At 47.5% G+C, this 23,924-nt stretch overlaps 1 protein-coding gene across 1 annotated transcript in view; it reads left to right on the top strand.

Moving 5' to 3' along the window:
* CUL4B (cullin 4B) overlaps nt 1–23,924 on the top strand; it is a 761,875-nt gene that overhangs the window by 222,909 nt on the left and 515,042 nt on the right. The window contains exon 9 of the mRNA XM_085608106.1: nt 13,452–13,534. Within this exon, the coding sequence (XP_085464232.1) occupies nt 13,452–13,534 (83 nt within the window). The remainder of the gene's footprint in view (nt 1–13,451; nt 13,535–23,924) is intronic.

Here is a 23,924-nt window from a genome sequence, read left to right as displayed (position 1 = left end):
GAAAGCGTGGCTGATGTGGGGGTGAGGGAATAGAGACATCGTAACTTTACAACCGCCTTCATGGGTGAGGCAAGGGATGGGTGCAGTGTTTATAAAAAAAAAAAAAAAAAAGATGGGGAGCTTCATCTATGGGGCACTATGTTGGTGAAATGGTCTGGCGTTTGACCACTCTCCGTACCACCTTCCCTGTTGGCAGAGCCACTCGCTTTGTGCGGCGTTTCCCACCAGCACCAACCGCTCGATGCTCCTCCCAGGTCACCCCATTGGCACACGGACTCACCAACCCTATCCAGCAGCAAAGCCGCCAAGGGCAGCATAGGGGCTAGGATCTCCGTCCTTCAGGCGGCAGCTAGAACAAGAAGTAAGGGCAGGAGACAGATCAGCGACTCGCTCTCAAGCAGCCGCTGCCTACTCCAACAATAGGATAGCCTGAGGCGGCGGCAGCAAGTGAAGGCGCGTCACTTCCGCTCGATAATCGAGAGATGAGGGGCGAGCAGGAGCAGCCTGGAGCTCCCGTGTGTGGGAAGCGACTACGTGCCCACGCCCTCTGGTCACTTTATGTTCCCTTGCGTGAAAGACATTTCTGTGCTCCTTTCGCCTGTATCACCCGGGGAGTGAACACCGAGCGAAGACTATCTTTCAGGTCTCCGGTATTAAAGCGGATTTAGCAACAACAGGGTTTAAGAAGGACCGAGTTTGATTTTTTCCTTGTACATTTATTAGGCACAATCTGAAATGTCCTCTGGTTTCGTGTTAAGAGCGAGCTCTGCTCCGGGAGAGAGACAGAAGAAAGGGGAAACTGTTACCATTACGCTACCGCCCTGTCTCCTTCTGGGATGGCCCATCCGGCTGGATCCCTTGCTTCACGGCTTGTTTATATAACACCTCCTTTAGATAAGAAATTGCTTCACGACCGCCGTGAAGCAAATGATCCAGTCCGGATGGGCCGTCCCAAAAGGAGAAAGGGCAGTAACAAAGAAGTCTCATTTTCAATCGGAGGCCACAGTTTACCATAAACGATGATGCCATCCAATGAAAATGAAGGGCAGGGCTGCAAGCCCCCTTCTGAAATCTCCTCTCACAATGTCTCGCAGAGCGAGCAGCTCATGCGCGCTGCAACGCTAGGCGAGACCTAAAACACACTCCTGAGCAGACAAAGATTCAACTGCATTTCAGTCGAAAGGCGTGCTCTTTCCAGACTGCTCTTGGACCACTTGCACCTCATATAAAGGAACTACTGCATCCTATTTTATTTTTTATTGCAGCATGCAGAAGAGGTACATTTGATACTGGATGTGACCGCAAATAAGCCAAAGCCTTTTACTTTTATGTAACTGTATCCCTGGTAAAGGTGGAACAGTTTCAGCTGCCATTTTGGTTCTGCTTTCTCCTATTTCGTGCTTTTTTTCAGTTATCACAGGCAATCTATTCTTTGGTCACTATTAGTTTACTGACACCACTTAACATCAGACTTGGTATTGAGAAATGAAACCTTAAATTAGTTGTTGCACAAAACATTTAAGCGTGAATAGGAAATCATCCTTTATTTCCTCTGTTACACTGATGTACTGCTAACAGAGTAAATTTAAAATGTCAGCCTGCATACTGTTTTTAACCTTGTGTTGAATGCATTTTGCAACTTATCCTTTCTCTTTACTAGGCCTTAGTGTAAACTGGTTGTTTTACAGCTGATGAGAACGGAGGTGACATTTAAAAAAAAAAAAATCAGTACCACCTTAATTCATTTGACAAATGATGGGCTTCAGCTCCTCCAGGGGACTAGTTATATACATTTTACATAGTACAATTTGTACAGTCAGTCTGTTGTTGCTCGCCTATTATTGATTCCCTTTCCTCGCAGATTTTCTAACTAGCGTCCTAAACGAAGTAAAATTACTGAAGGGTGGTGGTGTTGTGTCACGGCCTGATCAACCCCCTCGAACGCTCCAAATCCACAAATCGGAAATGGTGAACACCCGTTACCAATGACCATTGGGTTACAGACGAGAGAGGAACGAAAACCTTCTACGACACAGACCGACCATCAAGACGAGTCTTATCAAGCCCAAGGCTCTTCATGTCTGGCGGCACCGTTGGTACAAGCTGTTACAAGCCCTCAGACAGCAAATGGGCTTTCTAATCTCATTCATAGCAATGTGGCAGGGTCAAGTGTCAATCCAGCTGTCGTTGCCCCCATCATTTCGGAAATGCACCATCTTCCTTTGCTACCTTGTAGTAAGAGAGAGCGTAAACGTCAGCGAAAACAAAGGAACAAATCAAGACTTAATACAAAAGTTGATCTTCCTAAATTATTCCCATTGTTTTCAATCGCCACCAACAAAAACACCACAAGTACTTTACAATCTCCAGCAACGCCAATAAGCTCTTCTCGAAGCCCCCATAAGGCAGATACAACCTCAACTGCCAACCAACAGATTCCTCTGAGCAGTCTTGAGCGAAGCACTCCACTAGTGGAAAACGGGCTTTTAGAGTCTCAGCCGGCCACAAATAAACCAAGAGGCAACTCCCAATGAGTTAATTACAACGAGGTCATTAGTTACAATACCTCAATTCCAATTAGCAGTGCCGCCAAGTCCATCTCGACATAGACCCACTTTCCATAATACAATCTCCAATAACACATCAGATTTATTGAAAGATTCTCGGATATCCGGGCAAGGCACACGGGACCCTCCCCAATCCCAACAGAGAGCACACTTAGACTCCCCAATTGCCAAATCCACACAGCACAACTTAAACCGGATCACCGATATCGCTAATATTGACATACAGCACTTAAAAATTCTGCTTGCCCCCGAATACAAATCAAAAGGTCGGCAGGGCATACTTAACAGATCAAATATAATTAAATTAGTAAACGGTGTTCCGGGTCTTGAGGCTTTGATTTTGGATGATATCGAGTCAATTGAATTTCTCCCTCCAAGGGGTACTCAACCCTCAGAGGTAACCTTGGTGTCTTTTTAAGTCCACCACTTGGGTGCGACTATTCTTAGATCAAAAGGACACATTTCAGAAATGGGGCATCAAAATCTACCCCCACTCCATGCGAGGCTACCCTACAGTGTTATCTCAACAGTCCCCTACCTCGCAAAGTCCGGTCAGCCATAGACCTGGGGGGAAAAATAGGCCATACTCCATCCTTAAAAACGCCTTAGAATCAATACAATCGACTGAAGATGGACGGACTAATCTCCTGAATTTTGATAAAAATTTTGACTGGGGCTGGCTACATAATACATCAGATTGACCATGTGATGAACACCGTGTAGCCCAGGTTCAATCAAGATGCCTCCTATCTCCTTTCATAACTATTCCGTCCCCCCAGTCGCAGTCTTTGCTTACCCTATGTTCATGGAACATTAGTGGTCTCTCTCAGAAAATCACAAATTTAGAGATCCATTCTTTTATTTTTGGTCATGATTTAATTGTCCTTCAGGAAACCTGGGCCTCCCAAACCAGTCCAGTTATTGGTTTCATTGAATTTTGGAAACCGGCAATCAGAACTTGTCTCTATGGCCACCCTAAAGGTGGTCTGTCGATCTATGTTTCAAATAATCTAAAAGGCCCGATCGAGTTACTGAACTTTGACGAAGACTGGTTACTTGGTGTTAAAATTAGTGCATGGAAAAAACCGCGATCTCTTTTACTCCTAAATGTGTATATTAATCCTAACACCCGTTCAAAAAAGGCCCATCTAACACGTTTAATGAAAGTCGTGTGTGATCTGGTGGTGGATTATCCCCATTCAGATTATATTATTACTGGAGACTTTAACACTAACCTTTTCCAGGATAATCCTATCGATTACGAAGGGCTTTTTACATTCACAACTACGGAAGTCAAGGCACAGTCCAAACCCCCAAACCAAGTGTATTGTGGCCTTGGTGAGCTTTGTGTGCTGCAATTGTTAAGCATTGGTTTTCTGGTAATGAACGGCAGATCTATGAATGATACTCCTCCCAACTGATCCTGGACAAATGGCCGCAAATGCTCCTACTTAGACTATACCATCTGTAATTTAGCGCTGTTCCATCACCTGAGCAACTATGGCATTCTTCCTCGATCAGAAAGTGATCATCGTCCTCAAGTGGGCACTCTCAATATACAGCCAGAGTACCATAAACCTGCTTCAACAACATGCCCAGGAATCTACACAGAAAACCTAAAACGGTTAAGATGGAATGACGACATTAACCCAAACCTCATGAAAGCATGCTTGGTATTTATAACAGAAAGCACTGATGCAGTGGTCTCCTCCAGTGGCGCGTGGTCGTCCTTCTGCTCCCAATTGATAAGCCGTTTTCCATCTAGACAACATGTTCACAAGGCTCATTTTAGCCGCCAGTTCCAAATCTCCAGTCAAACAAGGGTATTGAAGAAATCTAGAGACAAAGCTCTGCTGATTCTCAAGTCGTCTCCAGGAAACAATGAGTTCTTGAATGGGTATAAAACCAACAAATATTACTCAGGGAGGCTATACAAATTGATAAACGGCGCCATCTAGGCCAATTTTGGTGCAAACTTTTATGGGAGAGCAAAAGCTGCAACTCTAAAAGATTCTGGGCCCTAATTAATCGCCAAAATTCTAGCTCATCTAGATTTGGGACAGCAAACATTGCAGAAGCTGCCTGGTCTGCCTATTTGACAGACCATTTTAGGGCCGCAGAGGTTTCTGCGTCTACAGTTCTATGTGCCTCTAACCCACCGACAACAAACTCGTACTTGATCAGGAGTAGGTCCATGGTCTGTTTAGACCCACGAAGTGAAGACCTACAGGTCACCCAAGAAATGGTCACTAAAGTACTATTAAAAGCAAGATCAGATGGCGCTCCGGGTCCAAATGGCCTACCACAGTCCTTGTTTAAAACAAATATTGCCCTATGGTCGAGATACCTAACCAATCTTTTCAACTGTGCATTGACAAGTTCAACTATACCGGATTCATGGCTAGGGGCAATAATCCATCCGATCTACAAGTCAGGCTCATGCCTCCCCAAATAATTACAGATTAATAGCCCTATTAAACATTGAAGCCAAGTTTTTTGCAGGAACACTACTGGAGGAACCGAGATCTTGGGCCGAGCAGAATAATCTGATTCCAATGAATCAAACTGGCTTCACCGCTAACTCCGGCACCGTGACCAACCTACTGACACTGTCTATTATTGTCGATAAAGCATTAGTCACATCTAGGGTGGTTTTTTGTTGTTTTGTAGATTTTAAAGCCGCATTCGATCGGGTACCAAGGGCTGCTCTATGGGAGAAGCTAAAAAAATGGGGGATCCCAGACTAACTTCTGGATGCGATCATCCAACTTCATTCGGGCACGTGGGTACAAGTGAAGTTGGGGACTGGCACACATCTCTCTCGGAAAATTATGACAACCAGAGGGGTCAAACAGGGATGTGTGCTGGCCCCCTTCTTTTTAATTTGTTCATAGCTGATCTGCCATCCTCCCTTGAAGAAACAAACAGCCACACGCCTAAGATGGGAGGTGTACCAATAAGTAATCTTTTATATGCCGACGACCTGGTCCTTTTTAGTTTGACACGAGTAGGGCTGCAAAGGCTACTAAACAAACTAGAAATTTACACCACCACGAATGGATTGGAGGTTAATTTAAAGAAAACCCAAGTGGTTACTTTCGGTAGAAAACGTTACCGTGGAGGAGGTTGGCTGTTTAACAACACAAGTCTTACAATAGGAAACGCTTATAAATATCTTGGGGTCAACTTTGACTCCTGGGGCAACTTTAATAAACAGCATAAGGTCATTTCAGTAAAAGCTATGAATCTACAGGTGAACTTTTGCAAGCTCTCAAGAAATCTGTCTGGCCCAAGTCTATCCCTATTATTGGAAGTTATGAGAGCAAAAATAGGGCAGACACTGACATACGGTGTTGAGATTTTTAGGGGGAAACTAAACTCCTCTTTTAACCAACATGTGACGAAACTCTACAAAAAAAATCTCTGCTTGCCCAAAACTGCCTCCGCCGCACAGATCAGACTCAAATTGGGTTTATTAAATTATGAAATGTCTGCCACTGGAACGTATTTAAACCTGTGCCACAAATTGAGGCAAGCAAACATAGGCTCATTGGAGTCCTTAATTTGGTTGGACATCTCCCAGAAAAACCCATGCGGCTCTTACAGTCGTCTTTTTAAGGATTCGATCCAAGAAATGTCTGCGGGTGCATTATGGGACCTCAACCCTAGTAAGTCAGTATTTAAAACTAGCATTAAGAAATGCACTCGAATGAGGTCCCTGATTATTGATAAAGCCTAATTTGCCAAACGCAGACTTGCTTGGGCAACAATGACCTCGTATGGTCGATTATCCCCCGCATCCTACCTATCTTGCACTTAATCCTTGCATCTAAAAATCAGTTTTATGGCTGCCAGACTGGGCGATTGGCAATTTATAAAAGAACTGCCCGTCTGGCGCCGTCTGTCAGAGGATGTAATGTGCAGAGGGTGCGGTATGTCTCCTGAAACTCTGGAGCATATAGTATGCCTTTGTCCCTCTTTTATGTCACAACGCAGACGTAAATTGAAAATTGAGTGGAATAGGCTGGGAATCCGGACGTGTAGACAAGCAATTATTGCAGCTTTAACGCCAGAAAACACAGGTCTAAATATTGCTTTTACAACTTTTTTACGACATGCATACCGCACATTTAGGCAGTAATGGGTTTGGTATCTCATTATGCCTTTTTTAAGAGCTACTCCATTTCATCCTGTAATTTCTCAAATGCTGCTATTATTACTTTTACTTGATTGATGCTTTTCACAATTTGTTGTCATTTTATGAAATATTGGATTGCACTTACGGTTGTCTGTCAAACACCTGAAATCAAATGTATTTTAAACGTTATGCTTGTCATTGCACTTTGCACCCCAAGTCCTTTTACCATTTATATACCAGTGAAGCTTTTATTGCAATTTGAAGTTTTTAACAACCACTGCTCTTATGCTAAGGCTTTTTGTTGTTCCTTTTTTTTCTTTTAATAATGTGTATTGCTGTTGTAACTCTGAGGTGTTCTTTTAAGGATATTTTTATATCCAAATAAAGTATATACTACTACTACTACTACATTTTACATACATCAAGTATTGTATGCCAGTCTGTTTGCTTTGCAGTGTATGTTAGTGGCACTTTAGAACAGTATGTGTTAAGTGAGATAACATTCTGTTCGAGGCATGTGGGCTGCTGAATTCGTATCTGTGCATAGATAGCCGCCTAGTGTTGGGTCCGGATGTTTGCACGTTGTTGTCCTGGAAGAGTCTTCGAAGTATCCTTGGATAGGTGACTCCTCCCCTGGACTACAGTGCGCATGGGCATCCTCTCCATCCTCAGATTGTTTTTTTCCGCCATTGGGTTCGGATGTGCTATCTTAGCTCAAGTTAGGAAAATATTTTGTCGAGGCCAAAAGGCCTTTAGTTTGCGTCGGTACTGTTTATCGATCGGGTTTCGATACAATCTTGTTAGTTTACTAACTTTCAGCACCGACTTTTTTCGCATTTACCTGCCCATCGACTACTTCGACGATGGAATCGAGGACGCCGTTCAAAAGGTGTCCGGTATGCAATGCGAAGTACCCACACATCGACGTCCATCCGGTGTGCAACAAATGCCGTTCGCCGGACCACGACGAATCGACATGCATGGCCTGTGCCCGGTTCCGTTCCAAGAAGACTCTACGGAATCGACGAGCGGCGAGACTCGAGGCGCAGCACGCGGCACCGGCCCCAACAGACATCTTCGACGAGGCCGAAGACGTCGAAGAATTAGATGTCTTGCCCTCCAGTCCCGTTTCCGAACACGAACCCGGATCGGACGAGGTAGACGAGTCACTCTTCCACAGAGGTGAAGACGACACCGAGGTAGGAGACGACGAGGAGGCCTTAGGGGCCGAAGAGAGTAGCTCCAATGATGAACAAGGCCTACCTGTTCAAACCGAAGAAACACCAGTGCCACAGCCTATGGCTCCGGTCGAGGGATCGCCTTCGGGCCTTACCCGAGACCCATCCCGCAGTTCTTCGGCCCCGGCCTCGGGCCCGGCCTCGGACGTTCAGCGGCAGCCATTACTGCATAAACCAGCTGGTTTCCCTACCGCAAAACCGAAACCGAAAGCTGCTCCGGTCCCTACGAAACCGAAACTGAAAGTGGCGCTGGTCGGATCGAGGCCTTCCACACCTTCGACGCCAGCGCAACGCGTCGGCACCGACCGCACCAAGAGGGACTTCGGTGCCGAACTTGAAGCGGGCGACGTCGGAGTCGACAAACGGAAAAAGGCCATCGGCACCGACAAACCTGCTCGGCTACCGGCACCAACGACACCGAGGGCCGTACCGCCTGCTGCGTCTCGCATCGCTCCCTCGACGACGCCTAAGCCTCACGTATCGAAGACTTCGACGGTGATCTCCGCACCTCGACTCGATGAACCGCCGGCGCCGAAAAAATCCACGGCCGCCTCTACGAACCTGGCCGGTGCCAAAGCCTCAAAGGCGCCCCAAGTACGACCTGGTGCGACGCAAGGCAGTAAAACCACGGCTGCCCTCCAGGACCCGTCGGGTTCCGGTTCGATCGGAGCTCCAGCAGCCTCTTCGGTGCCGGCCAACATTACCTTCGGCTTGCCTCCGTCGACAATCCCAAAAATGTTCCAACTCAGGACACGGGTCACCCAAACTACGGTCACACCTGCTGAGACGTCTCCGGCACGTGTCATCGACGCCGACACTGGCAGGATGATTCTCCACGACCGAAGGATAACTTCGGAGCCGCCATTGGACCCTTTCAGGATCCCACTAAAAAGGAAGTTGCCTGTAGAATCAGAACCTCTCCTTTATGAACCTTTCCATTCATCCTACCAGGATCCACACCGGTTCTCCCCCACACGCTCCGACACGGATGCATTGGAGGACTACATGGATGACCAAGTCCCCTACCATGTAGACACAGACCCTGATGACCAGCAGGACCCTGATCAAACTTGGGGCGACCCTGCAGACCCCAGTGCACCTCTCGATGCACAGGACCCCTCTATGGGGCAAAAACATCTCCCACGGAGGATACTGCGGCGTTCAACGCTCTTATTGAACGTGCTGCAAATAACCATGGGGTACAGCTTCACTCTGATACCATCGAAGATGACTTTCTAATGGACACCTTTGCATCCTCAGAAAGACATGTAAAGACTCTGCCAATGTTGAAGGGGGTCCTCAAACCAGCCAAGGACATTTTCAAGGAACCCACCAGGGCACGAGTGATAAACCCCAGGATTGATAAGAAATACAGATCAGCACCTGGGGATCCTACTTACATCAGAGGCCAATTACCACTCGACTCCATCGTCGTAGCGAATGCTCGCAAGAGGGCACACTCGCAAACGACAGGTGACGCTCCTCCCCCGGACAAAGAGTCCAAGGTGTTAGAGACCTCTGGCAAGCGAGTTGCCGCCCAAGCTGCCAACATATGGCGCATAGCCAACACTCAAGCGCTCCTTGCTCGCTATGATAGAGCGCACTATGACACACTGGAGCAAATATTCCAACATCTCCCTGACCAGTTCAAGGAAGGCGCAGAAATGCTCATCAGAGAAGGACAGCTACTCACGAATGCTTCCATCAAATGTGCACTAGATGCTGCAGACACGGCTGCCAGGGCCATAAACACAAGCGTCATGCTGCGACGACATGCCTGGCTACGGATCTCAGGATTCAAGCCTGAGGTACAAAACAATATACTCAACCAGCCCGTCAACCCCGACTATTTATTCGGGCCAGAGGTTGACACCACCCTCAAAGATAAAAAAGGACACGGACACTGCAAAGTCCATGGGCGCCCTACAAACTCAGTCCTTTCGGAGCGGCTCCTTTCGTCGCCCCGGAAACAAGGGAGCAGGTAGAGGACAGGGGTCACAACAAACGTATAACAAAGGCAATACACAGACCACCTACGATAAGAACACCCGAGGTGGATATCGTGGCTCCAGTACAAAGGGCAGAGGACGTGGCTACGGCAACACCAGGTCCTCCCCCAAGAACAAGCAGTGACGCCCTCTCCCTTCCTCCCGACCACATAACACCTGTCGGGGGAAGGCTACAAAGGTTCCTGTCCACGTGGAACTCCATCACCACGGACAGGTGGGTCAAAGATATTGTAAAATACGGTTACTGTCTGGAGTTAACCTCCACTCCACCCACAATACCACCAAGAAGCCGTCCTATGTCCTCAGAGCACTTAACGCTCTTACAGCAAGAGGTGCAAAGTATGCTTCTAAAAGGCGCTATAGAGGTCGTACCCATCCACGAGCAGGGTATGGGAGTGTACTCCCTCTACTTCTTAATTCCAAAAAAGGACGGGTCGCTCAGACCTATATTAGACCTGAGACCCCTGAACCAGTACATTCTTTCAGAGCACTTTCACATGCTCACTCTACAGCAAGTCCTTCCGCTTCTCAAGCAGGGAGACTTCCTAGCCACACTGGACCTCAAGGATGCGTACTTTCACATACCCATCCACCCCTCACACAAAAAATACCTCAGGTTCACTGTTCAGGGGCAGCACTATCAGTTCAAAGTCCTTCCCTTCGGCGTGACAACAGCGCCCAGGGTTTTCACGAAGTGCCTAGCTACGGTGGCAGCACATCTACGGAGGCAGCATATACACGTCTACCCCTACCTAGACGACTGGCTCGTTCAAGCGAAGTCAGCCCAGCAATGTGCAAGCCACTCTGGCGGCCACAGCTCAGCCAAATTTAGTGAGGATCAACAGCATACAACTTCTGATCTCCAAGTTCAAACCCAATCACTCACTTCCAGCGCGAGTGTTTATGCAGTTGATAGGCATGATGGCCTCCTGCATCTTCATAGTCCCGCACGCGAGATTACATATGCGCCCACTTCAGGAGTGCCTAGCACGTCAGTGGAATCAGGCTCAAGGACAGTTGAAGGACCTAGTGTTGGTGAGCGGTCGGGCATACAACTCTCTGCATTGGTGGAATCCACAAAACCTTTGCAAGGGCCGACCATTCCAAGAGCCTGTCCCACAGATAGTACTGACAGCGGACGCGTCTCTCCAGGGATGGGGAGCTCATGTACTCCACTACACAGTGCAGGGACTATGGACAACACAACAAAAGAAGTTGCACATCAACCTTCTGGAACTGATGGCAATCTTCCTAGCCATGAAGGCATTCAAAGTACATCTATGCAACAAGGTCGTGTTGATCCGGACGGACAACATGACCGCAACGTACTACATACAGAAACAGGGAGGAACACACTCTCCACAGTTGTCTCATCTGGCTCAGAGCATGTGGAAGTGGGCCATTCAAAGGAACATGTTCCTCATGGCGGAACACCTCCCTGGCAAGGACAACCAGATGGCGGATCTGCTCAGCAGACACAGCCACCAGATGCACGAGTGGGAGTTACACCCATCAGTACTCCAACCGTACTTCCAGCAGTGGGGTCATCCGGAGATAGACCTATTCGCGACAAGCGAAAACGCAAAATGCCAAAGCTTCGCCGCCAGATTCCCACATCCGCAGTCGCAGGGCAATGCGATATGGATGAACTGGTCCGGCAGATTTGCGTACGCTTTCCCCCAGCGCCATTGATACCGCTGGTGGCTCGCAAACTCCGACAACACTCCCTGACACTCGTCCTAGTTGCTCCCACGTGGGCACGCCAGCCATGGTACACCACCTTCCTCGAACTTTCCGTGGTGCCGCATCAAAGGCTGCGGATCAAACCCGCGCATTTGACGCAGAACCATGGAGAGGTTCAGCACCCAGATCCGCAACAGCTGAACCTGGCGATCTGGCTCCTAAAGTCCTAGAGTTTGGCTATCTCAACCTGCCACCTGACTGTATGGACATCATCAAGGAGGCCAGGAGACCCACTACCAGAGCTTGCTATGCAGCCAAATGGAAAAGGTTCGTCATTTATTGCGGTAATAATGACATCAACCCGCTGGACGCATCCATCCAAAACATCATCTGTTACCTCTTACACCTATATCGATGCAATCTGGCGTACACCTCTATACGTGTCCATTTGACCGCAATCTCAGCCTATCTGCAAACCAGGCAGCACCTCTCTCTATTCAGAGTGCCTGCCATCAAAGCATTCTTGGAGGGACTCAAGCGAGTCATTCCACCAAGCCACCCACCAGCTCCAATGTGGAACCTCAACTTGGTCCTCACACGCCTGATGGGTCCACCCTTTGAACCTCTACACTCATGCGAGATTCAATTCCTTACCTGGAAAGTGGCCTTCCTGGTAGCGATCACTTCCCTACGAAGAGTTAGTGAACTCCAGGCACTAACCGTTCAAGAGCCATTTATACAGGTTCACGCCAACAAGGTCGTACTACGTACCAACCCCAAATTCATGCCCAAAGTAATATCGCAGTTCCACATGAATCAGACTATTGAACTGCCAGTTTTCTTCCAAAACCCACAAACTGTTGCAGAAAGGGCACTACATACACTAGATGTACGGAGGGCCCTCATGTACTACATCGACAGGACTAAACCCTTCAGGAAGACAAAACAACTGTTCGTTGCCTTTGCCCCACACCACAAAGGTAACACCATCTCCAAAGCAGGGATAGCCAGATGGATAGTTAAGTGTATTCAAATCTGTTATCAAAAGGCAAAACGCACATTAACTATTCCACCACGAGCCCACTCAACACGCAAGTTGGGGGCTTCCATGGCCTTCCTAGGAAATATTCCCCTGCATGATATATGCAGAGCAGCCACATGGTCCACTACACACACATTTACAAAACACTATTGCGTAGATGTGCAGTCAAAACAGCAGGCAGCTGTAGGACAGGCTGTTCTCAAAACACTTTTTCAGACCGCTGCAGCTGGCACGGGTAGCCGCCGCCAATAGAGGGCACTGCTATGTATTCTATGCACAGATATGAATTCAGCAGCCCACATGCCTCGAACTGAATATGCTACTTACCAGTATGCATCTGTTCTTGGCATGTAGGGCTGCTGACATTCATATCGCCCTCCCTCCTCCCCGGCGCCTGTCGCAGCTGCAGCTCTCAGAATTACTGTAAGCATGGTCATCACTTTCTATATCTACTCCATCACTGCCACAATGGCGAAAAACAATCTGAGGATGGAGAGGATGCCCATGCGCACTGTAGTCCAGGGGAGGAGTCACCTATCCAAGGATACTTCGAAGACTCTTCCAGGACAACAACGTGCAAACATCCGGACCCAACACTAGGCGGCGATCTATGCACAGATATGAATGTCAGCAGCCCTACATGCCAAGAACAGATGCATACTGGTAAGTAGCATATTCAGAATGTGATGCACAGAAGAAAGCTTTTACATCTATATTTAGTTTGTCTTAACTTTATCATAGGATATATAGTCAGCATGTTTTTTTTTCTTGCAGGTTCCGGAGTATCTTCATCATGTTAACAAACGCTTGGAAGAAGAAGCAGACCGGGTTATCACCTATTTAGATCAAAGTACACAGTAAGTTGACTATTGAATAATAAATGCAGGATGAGCTTTCATATATAAAAGTATTCAGCATTTTAGGAATGCAATCCAGTGTATTGCCTTTCTTTACATTATTCTGTTTATGTATTAACGTTCCACTTCACAAAAACTGGATTGCTTTTTGTATGATTATACTCTCATCCCACTAGAGTGCTTAGCTGTTAATTCTTTGTCTTGACCTGGTTTTGGTAAAAGCACTACTGTGGTATTTGAAAATATAAGTAAGGAGAGACATAGAATCCTGCAACCTTCCCTACCCAGCCCCCTGACCCCTCTTCTCCTCTCCTCCTTGCCATAAGGATGTGTAAGACTTTCTACTAATTACTCGCACTGCCCTGTCCGATGAGATGCTAACATTTGTGTCACTGGAACTTTTTTGAAAGCTGTTGGTATGGGAATGTTAAATATCTTTAATAGATGTTGTTTTGTCATTGTTAAATGTGTACCAGGGCCAAAACTCTTGCAAAGCCCTGATGTCAGTACAACCTGCTTTTCGTACTACAGTGTTTCAGAGAAAACGATACACATTAGAAGCGCCTTCTCGCACATACCACACCACCAAACCCATTTGGTTGAAAAAGTAGTACTTCTCAAGAGTACTACATAATCCTCAGACTTGCAGATCACGGACACAACAGAGACCGTTAGAAAGTCCATCTTATAATGGGCGGTGTCAGAATAACTGTCAGCTTCACAATCTAGAATTAAACAACATTGAGTTGCAATAGCAGTACGTAGGAGTCTGCAAATGCGCCTCGGAGACTGGAATTGTAAAACGAATCCAGAAGAACTGCATCTTGGCATGGTCAATCTATGCATAAAGTAGAGTGCTAACTTCTGCTGCTCCATTCCGGACTGCTTTTCACAGCAGCAAAAGAGACTTCAGCTGCACAATTTTGCCCCCTGATAGATGAGCCAGCCCATCAGTTCGAGGTTAGAAAAGTTCACAGCAGCAGTGGCGAAGATTTCTAGAACTGTGCCACATAGGAGGGTGATGCTGTATCAATTTAGGAGACAAAATATGTCAGAGAGAAGTCTTTGGAACAATAGCACCTTGTTGATGCAGTAGAGCTTTGGGGAGTGTGGGGAAAATGTACAAGTACCTAAGGATGCTTTCAAAAAGAGCTAGAAATAAAATGGTATCAGTGGCAGTCCTGTAGATTGTGCAGAAATGGCAGGGTTAATACTTTAGAATAACTACAATTGGCATTAGAGTATCATTGGTTAGAATTAAAGAAATGGGTAACAGTAGTGCAGAGTTGACAATGCATGCTTACATCAATAATCAGCCTAGAATATGGAGAGCAGGCTCTGAGGCCAGTAACATGCTGAAACAATATATAACAAATTATTAATGAAATACAGAAGGATAATCAAACGTCATTGGCCAATCCTAGAGTTGGAACCAGATTTTAAACAACTGTTTATTCAAAATCCCATTTTCGCATTTAAGAGGCAAAAACCTAGGAGAAATTTTGAAATGTTCCACCGAGCATTTGGAACCATCTAAATCCAAATGAACTCTTCCGTGCCACAACTGCAATAATTAACGTCATACAAGGGCCCACAATCACTCATCCCATAAGGGGAACAAAAATTTAGTTGAAGGTCACGGCTACATGCGACACCATGAATGTTGTAGATCTGTTAAAATGTCCATGCGGGCAAGTTTATGTTGGTATTACCAAACGCAAAATTAAGGTTAGAGTCAACAAACATAAGAGTAACATCAGAACGAGATACATGAAATCAACAGTAACCTGTCATTTTTTGGAACAGAATCATAACGTACGTATTTTCATGTATGGTGACCAAAAAAGAAACCAGATCTTTTGGCATGCCCATGTCCAAGAGAACTTTCCATAGCTTGTCCCTCGGCACAAGGTCAAACGCAGACCTTAAGTCTACAAAGGCTGCATACAATTTGCCTCCCCCCAGAAAGACAACCTTCCAGTACAGAAGTACTACCCTGAATACTTGGTCCAGGGTCCCAGTGTGGGACCGAAACCCTGCCTGAAGTGGAGACAGCACGTCAAAGTCAGACATCCAAATTTGGATACGACCAAGTACAAGGCGGGCAATAATTTTTTGTACTGCATCTATTAGACTAATGGGTCTGTAGTTACCCGGGGCAGAGCGATCGCCTTTCTTATATATCGGCAGTATCTCTGCCCCGAGCCACGAGTCAGGGACTACAGCACCACCCGCAAGGGCGTTAGCCAGGAGGGTCAAGTAAGGAATCCATACTTCTGATGGATAACATCTGCCAGTGGATTCCTCACCTTGTGAATATCCCCTGCGCCAGCAACATTCGGAAACTTTTGTAGCAGTCCACGCCGATGAGGTCGAAGACGACGTCACAGAGGCACGGCTCCGCTCGCGACTCCGCTGACGTCACCGGCTCCATAAGAAGACCTCCTCGGCGTGATGACGTCAGTTCCCTTTTTTCCGCGCCGACGACGCCAACGGATTTCGGGAATCGTTACTGGTAGCTTTACCTGTTACTTTGTGTTTATTCCGAAGTTTCTCTGTCTTTCTTCGAGAATGTCGGCAAGGAAGTCTGGTTTCAAGCCTTGCCGTGAATGTGGCAAACACATGTCCATCACTGACCCGCATGACGACTGCGTTTGGTGTTTGTCATCGGACCACGATGTTGAAGGATGTTCGTGTTGCAGGAAGATGAGCTCGAAGGCTCTTAAGGAAAGAGAGGCAAAGCTCTTTATCGCCCGGATGAAGAAAAAGGAGAAAAGAGGTAGAAGAAGATCCAGGTCGAGGTCGAGGTCGGCTTCCAAGTCGACTTCGGGACATGCTTCAAAGAGCAAGAAGCATAAGAAGAAGAGGAGGCATTCGTCTCATCATAAGGCCTCGACGTCGAAGTCTAAATCACCTGCTCGGCGTCGAAGGGAGTCAGTGTCTCCTTCTCCTGTCCCGGCTTCGCCTCTTGCTCCTTCTCCTGTGTCTTCTCCGGCGCCGGCTCCGATGGCTTCTCCAGATCCTGCAGGTCCTTCGGCTCCGTCTCCGACTCCGGCCCAGGATGAGAATGATCAGGCTCCGGGTGAGTCTGTGATGCCGCAAGTTCCACCGTCTGCGCCGGCTGGCCCGAGTCCGGTGTTACCTGACCAGTATCCGGCTTTCCCTAATCCAGGTCAGGACCCCTCGCATTATCTCAATGCGATGTACGGGGTGTTTTCTCGGGCCATGTATACCTCTGGTGCACCTATGGGTCCGATGGGTCCGATGGCTTTTAATCTGGGAGTGCCGCAGGTTTATCCTCAAGCACCGTTTATGCCTTTCTTCCCAGCGACGCCGTCTTGGCAGATGGCGGCGAGAACATCGACGCCGGTTCCCTCTTCACTGGCGCCGACTCGACCTCGTTCGATGCCGGCTGCTCCAGCTGATCCGCGTTCGACGCCTCTGCTGGCGCCGTCGGATTCGATCACGGCGCCGCCGACGCCGCAGGTGCGGATCCGTTCCAGAAGGGAGGCGCAGAGAGTGCTGGAGTAGAGGCGCTATCTTATGGACGAGGCTGAAGAGGGGGAATTGGTCGAATCCGATGAGGTGTTTGACGAGTTGAAGGAGGCAAGTGGGTTGGATTTGTCTCCGGAGTGGGAGATCACTCCTCCATCGGATGAACCTTCTAAAGACGCGGCACCTTATCATGCTGTAATCAGAAAGGCTGCAGAGTTGTTGGACCTTCAATTGCCATCTGTTGAATTCAAGTCTAATATTTTGACTGAGGTGTTGCACTCTCCAACTGCGGTGTCAGAGCCGCTGTTGCCTTTTAATGAAGCAATATTGGAGCCTGTGTTGGATGTGTGGCGCAAGCCTTTTTCGGCTCCTGCGGTGTCCAAGGTGGTTGCAAGGAGATATAGGGTGGCTCCAGGGGATCCTGAGTTTTTGTCATCACACCCTTCACCTGAAAGCCTGGTCGTTCAGGCTGCTTGTTCTGGACGTTCAAAAGGTGCGTTTCCTCAAGTCCCAGGGGACAGAGAGGCCAAGAAGGTAGACCAATCGGCCAAGAAGGTCTTTTCGTCAGCCAGTATGGCATTAAAATCTTCTAATGCGACTTGCTTATTGGGGCGCTATATCCATGCGCTTATGGATTCAGCTAAAAAGTTGGCACCGAAGCTGTCAGAGGAGGATAGAGCAGGCTTCCATGAAGTACTATCGGATGCCCAGGCGGCTGCTCGCCAGGTTATTCAGAGTGGCCTGGATACAGCGGACTCAGTAAGCCAGGGTCATGGGGTCTTCAGTCGCCACCAGGAGGGGTGCGTGGCTTAAGTCCTCCGAATTCTCTTCTGATGTCCAGTCAACCTTGTTGGACTTACCTTTTGATGGGTCTGGTCTGTTCGGGAAGAAGGCTGATGCTGCTCTCGAGCGCTTCAAAGAGAGTAAGGCTACGGCTAGGTCGTTGGGCCTTCAATCCCAGCCGAGAGGTACTTTCAAGAGGTACAGAGGTTTTGGTAGGGCGAGTTTTCGTTCTTATAGACCAGCCCAGCAGCAGCAGCAGCAGCAGCAGCAGCAGCAAAGTTCCAAGGGATATAGAGGAAGACTTAGAGGTCGCTCACGTGGCCGTCAACTCTCCTCCTCCTCTTCCTCTTCCTCAGCCCCTCCCACCACCGCAAAACAGCCCTAGATTCGGCATTCCGGATCATGCTGGTCCTGTGGGGGGGCCGGCTTACCCATTTTCTACAAGATTGGGAGTCTGTAACTTCAGATCTCTGGGTTCTGGATCTTGTAGAAAATGGGTACGCCCTTCCCTTTCGGGAATTCCCTCCAAATTACCCTCCTTGCCAAGGGGTTTGCTCGGAGGACCACCGTCTTCTCCTACAGGAGGAAGTCCTGAAGTTGTTTCAGAAAGGTGCGATAGAGGTGGTTCCGGAGCAGGAGAGGGGTCAGGGATGCTACTACCGGTATTTTCTGATCCCGAAGAAGGACGGCAGATTGCGTCCGATATTGGACCTCAGAATCCTGAATTTTTACCTGAAACAGGAGAAGTTCAAGATGCTCACCCTTGCGCAGGTTCTTCAGGCGCTGAATCAGGAGGATTGGATGGTGTCGCTCGACTTGCAGGATGCGTATTTTCACATCCCCATTCTGAAGTCGCACAGGAAGTATCTCCGGTTCACGGTAGGGTCGCAGCATTATCAGTTTGCGGTCCTCCCGTTTGGTCTTACTTCGGCACCTCGAGTCTTCACAAGGGTGATCGCAGTGGTGGCAGCCCATCTCAGAAGGTCGGGAATTTCGGTTTTCCTTTATTTGGACGACTGGCTGATCAAGGCGGAGTCGTCGGAGAAGGTGCTGTGCCATCTGCGGGATACAACTCAGTTGTTGTTCAGATTGGGTTTTTCTATCAATGTGCCCAAGTCTCACCTGGTGCCCTCTCAGCGCAACCTGTTCATAGGTGCGGTACTGGACACTACTGTGTGTCGAGCATTCCCTCCTCCTCAAAGGATTCTCGACATTCAGGAAATGATTCCTTTATTTTACAGCGGAGCGGTCGTTCCAGTTCTGAAGGTCCTTCGCCTGCTCGGTCTGTTCGCCTCCTGCATCCTGTTGGTCAACCATGCATGCTGGCACATGAGGGCGCTCCAGTGGTGCCTCCGCAAGCAGTGGTATCAGCACAAGGGAGATCTCAGGGAGTCTGTGAGGATCTCCAGAGAAGCTGCAGCGGATCTATCTTGGTGGAGCGTGGAGGGCAATCTGTCCCAAGGAAAGCCCTTCCATCTACCTCCATCGGTGGCCACGGTGATAACGGATGCATCCACTCTAGGGTGGGGTGCTCATCTGAGGGATCTGGAGATCAAGGGTCTTTGGTCTCCGGAAGAAAGGTTGTTGCACATCAACCTTCTGGAATTACGGGCGATACGTTTGGCACTCAAGGCCTTCCTTCCTTCCCTTTGCGGTCAGTCGATTCAAGTCCTGACAGACAACACGACCGCGATGTGGTATATAAACAAACAGGGAGGTGTGGGGTCTCTTTGTCTCTGCAGAGAGGCCCTGCGTCTATGGTCCTGGGCTCAGGACCATCGGATTTGTCTGATGGCAAATCATCTGGCCGGAGTTCTGAACGTGCGTGCGGACAGTCTCAGTCGGCAGTTCTCCGCCGATCACGAGTGGAGGCTTCATCCAGAGGTAGTTCTTCACGTCTTTCGGATGTGGTGTACTCCTCGGGTGGACCTGTTCGCCACTTACGAGAATGCTCACTGCCCGTCATTCTGCAGTCTCCAGTATCCTATGCAGGGAGCGTTGGGGGACGCGTTTCAGATAGATTGGAGCCCACAACTCCTTTACGCGTTTCCTCCCATACCCTTGATTCCTCGGGTTCTGAGGAAGATTCGCCAAGACCGGGCCCAAGTCATATTGATCGCCCGGATTGGCCAAGAAGGGTGTGGTATACAGATCTTCTCCACCTCTCCTCGTGCTCTCCGCTCCGTCTCCCTCTGAGGGCAGACCTCCTCTCGCAGTCGGAGGGGCAGGTTCTACACCCCCACCTCCAGAGCTTACACCTTCATGCCTGGAGACTGAACGGGGCAACCTAAATTCTTTCTCTCTCCCTCCAGATGTGGTGGACGTTATTTTATCGGCCAGGCGACACTCCACCAAATCCATATACTCCTATAGATGGTCTAAATTCGTTCTCTGGTGCGGAGAGAGGTCAATTGATCCCTTGAGGGCTCGTTTGTCTAATATTTTACAGTTTGCCCTTTCTCTTGCTCAGCAAGGCTTTGCTGTGGCTACTGTAAAAGGATATTTATCGGCTTTCTTAAGGGTTTCTTAAGGGCCTCACGAATAAATTTCCTCCTACTCCCTTTATTGTACCTCAATGGGACTTAAACCTTGTACTGACTTCTCTTATGGGTTCTCCCTTCGAGCCCTTACATAAGTGTCCCTTGAGACTGTTGTCCTTTAAAACGGTTTTCCTCGTTGCTATCACCTCGGCAAGGAGGGTAAGAGAGCTTCAAGCTCTTAGTTCAAAACCCCCATTCTTGACTGTGCATGCTGAACGAATGGTGCTCCGGACCAGGGCTGCGTTTTTGCCTAAGGTGGTAACTCCCTTCCATCTGGGGCAATCCATTACCCTTCCTTCCTTTTATCCTCCCCCTCACCCTTCCAAGGAGGAGGAGAGACTTCACCGTTTGGACCCTAAGAGGGCGGTGAGCTTTTACCTGGACAGGACTAAGGACTACAGGATTGATGACCAGCTCTTTGTGGGCTTTGCTGGCTGCAGAAAGGGTCGTGCGGTGCATAAGCGCACCCTTTCCAGATGGATTGTGCTATGCATCAAGATCTGCTACTCTCTAGCTGGTAAGGAGCCTCCGGAGGGTTTGAGGGCTCATTCTACCAGAGCAAAGTCTTCCACATCTGCCTTAGCTAGAGGTGTTCCAGTGGAGGACATTTGTAGGGCGGCAACTTGGGCCTCCCTCCACACCTTCGCAAAGCATTATTGTTTAGACACCGAGGTGAGGAGGGACGGACATTTTGCGCGATCCGTCCTTCAGGACTTTCTGGTATAGAAGGGTGGACACCCTCCTCCGGGAGTGGGGGACTGCTGCGGAATCTATTCACAAGGTGAGGAATCCACTGGCAGATGTATCCATCAGAAGAACAAGTTACTTACCTTCGGTAACGCTTTTTCTGGTGGATACAGTATCTGCCTGTGGATTCCTCACTGACCCACCCGCCTCCCCGTTGTCCGTCCTTCTATACCAGTGACTTTATGTCTATAATTCTATTGATGGTGTTTCAGATGTGTTTTAATCTGTCAAAGGCATTGGGTTATTTCTAGTGTTTTGATGTTTCTTCTCCACACTGTGTGTGTTGATATGCATATTGTGTACTGTGTATACTGTTTATGTACATATTGCTGTCAGTCCGTCCGTGTGCCTCGAAGGCACGGAAAAAAGTTGCAGAACTGACGTCATCACGCCGAGGAGGTCTTCTTATGGAGCCGGTGACGTCAGCGGAGTCGCGAGCAGAGCCGTGCCTCTGTGACGTCGTCTTCGACCTCATCGGCGTGGACTGCTACAAAAGTTTCCGAATGTTGCTGGCGCAGGGGATATTCACAAGGTGAGGAATCCACAGGCAGATACTGTATCCACCAGAAAAGGCGTTACCGAAGGTAAGTAACTTGTTCATCTTGTTCCTGAATAAATAGAATCATAACATTAGTCAACTGAAATTCCTCGTTCTTGAAGTGATTGAGAAACAAGAGGGCAGAGATTATCACAATTATTTATTACAACGAGAAAGTTATTGGATCCGACATTTAGATGCACTTAAACCTCATGGGATGAACGAAAGGATGGAATTCCAGTGTTATCTTTAGACTGTACTCTCGTGACTCGATATAGATCAATTGATTACTGTAATTTGAACAATTCTTTAATGCTACTGTTATTGCGGACCTACAGCTTGATTGACCACATAATTGTTTGTTTACGTATATAATATTTAACTGCATCTTCACAATTTTCCACACAGTCTTTTGATGTATCATAGGTTTCATACATTTGATATCACAGAACATCATTTGGACATTTGTTGACATCCCTACAACTTTGGATGTACATCAAAATATGGTCATTTTTCGACTCCTGTACTTTACACATGCTTCTGACTATAGCTTCCTTTGATGACACGATAAACACGCAACCGATCACCCAAGCAGCCCGTTTTTAATCTCACTATTCCATTCTTACACCCCAGGATGGTAGTTGTTATTCATGTACATTCTTTTAATTCGTTTTTTTCAGTCCATTTGTATTAGACATTATTAGTCGACACGTGATCATCATTTTTCACATGGTCTACTCTTATGCGTTCACCAATCATCGTTCGAACCAAGCTTTGGTGCCACATAGCTATACACTCGCCTCATTCTTGCATATACCTTCGTTTCTTTTTGCATCGCAAAACCTTAACTCGCGGTGAACATTGACCTTCCAGGCAATTTGTTGACATCTGAACCACTCCAACATGGCCGCTGTAACTCACTTACACTTTCGTCAGAGTCCGTTTTTTGTATCCCAAGACCTCATTAGTCGGGGAACACGTGAACATTGCGTTCCGCTTCAACTTTTCTTACAGAAGATCATTACGGATCTCTCAACGCGTTCTTTTACTAGTGAGTATTGAACCTTGGCAACTCCGGGCATACCTCGTAATTGGGGAACCCGGCAGACTTTAGCTTAGCGTCTTTTTGGCGTCACTAACTTATCGCCGCCATTATAACCAGCAGCGTTTCACCATTCGGGGGAGCACAAAGGCGAGTTAAGTTTCAACCATTGTGCATGATATAATTTGTCTTCACAACGGGCATACAACTCTCGTGTCACCTTCGCACCTCGGTTACACTTGAGAGATTCATCTCTGTCATGCCTGTTATTTTATACATAGAGGCTCATGTTCGTTACTTTTTCACTACCTAATTTCGTGCACTTCATGACTTTTGTCAAATGCGTCATCCATTGGGACACCGGGTGAGCACCATCATACGCGCACACCCTTCACCCACCTGAAGTAGTCCTGGAGTTTTCCATGGTTTCACCATTATTAAGTTAAACTGGTTACCACACCTATCGTTTGCACGGTTTACAACGATTATGTTGCATTCGCATAATGGTTTGTTTGGACGGCCAACTCACGGCAATGTACTAGTGTTTGCATTATAGATTTGTCCCCTAATGAAGGGCGTAGTGCCCGAAATGCATTGGGAATCTGAAATATCAAAAAGGATGTATTAACACATTTCGTATTATTTTGTATTGAATTAAACATTTTGGATGAACATTGTGATGCACATCTTGTCTGAAGTAAAGACGAGCAACATATAAAAGACATCCAAGAACAAACAGTGGATTCATTAGTTTATTTATAACACTTAACAAACCCTACCAAGGGCGTTGATTGTGCCAAGGGTGACATGCCCATGGATGGGCATGCAACTACTTTTCATTAAATTATTAATGACCTCATTCTGAGCATAGGGAGATCGAATTAACCAGACATGCCTGCCCTTTGCAGTGTAGACCTAGACCACCACCACCACCTCCATCAAAGGGTGGGACGAATAATCCAGTAAGAGCAGGAAAACATAAGTATTTCGAAGCAAAGTAATTTTACTAATTTGTCCTAAGCTATGTTTGATAGTGCACTGTATTCATTTTGATGTTCAAAATTGGATTGTTGACAAGTACAGTTTGGAGCATACTTACAACCACCTGGTGTGGCACGTTATGCAGTTAAAACAAAAAAAAAAAACAGTAAAGCCTCTTTTAGATGCATAAACACATTCTTTCCAGACTAAAGAACCCTCCCATTTCACATAGTAATTTCAATATCTTACCTTCCCTCCGGCCCA

This window comes from Triturus cristatus, chromosome 5_2 (genome assembly GCF_964204655.1).
Source record: "Triturus cristatus chromosome 5_2, aTriCri1.1, whole genome shotgun sequence".
Taxonomy (NCBI): Eukaryota; Metazoa; Chordata; class Amphibia; order Caudata; family Salamandridae; genus Triturus; species Triturus cristatus.
Note: the sequence above shows the minus strand (reverse complement) of the source record. Positions and strands in the feature narration are given on the sequence as shown.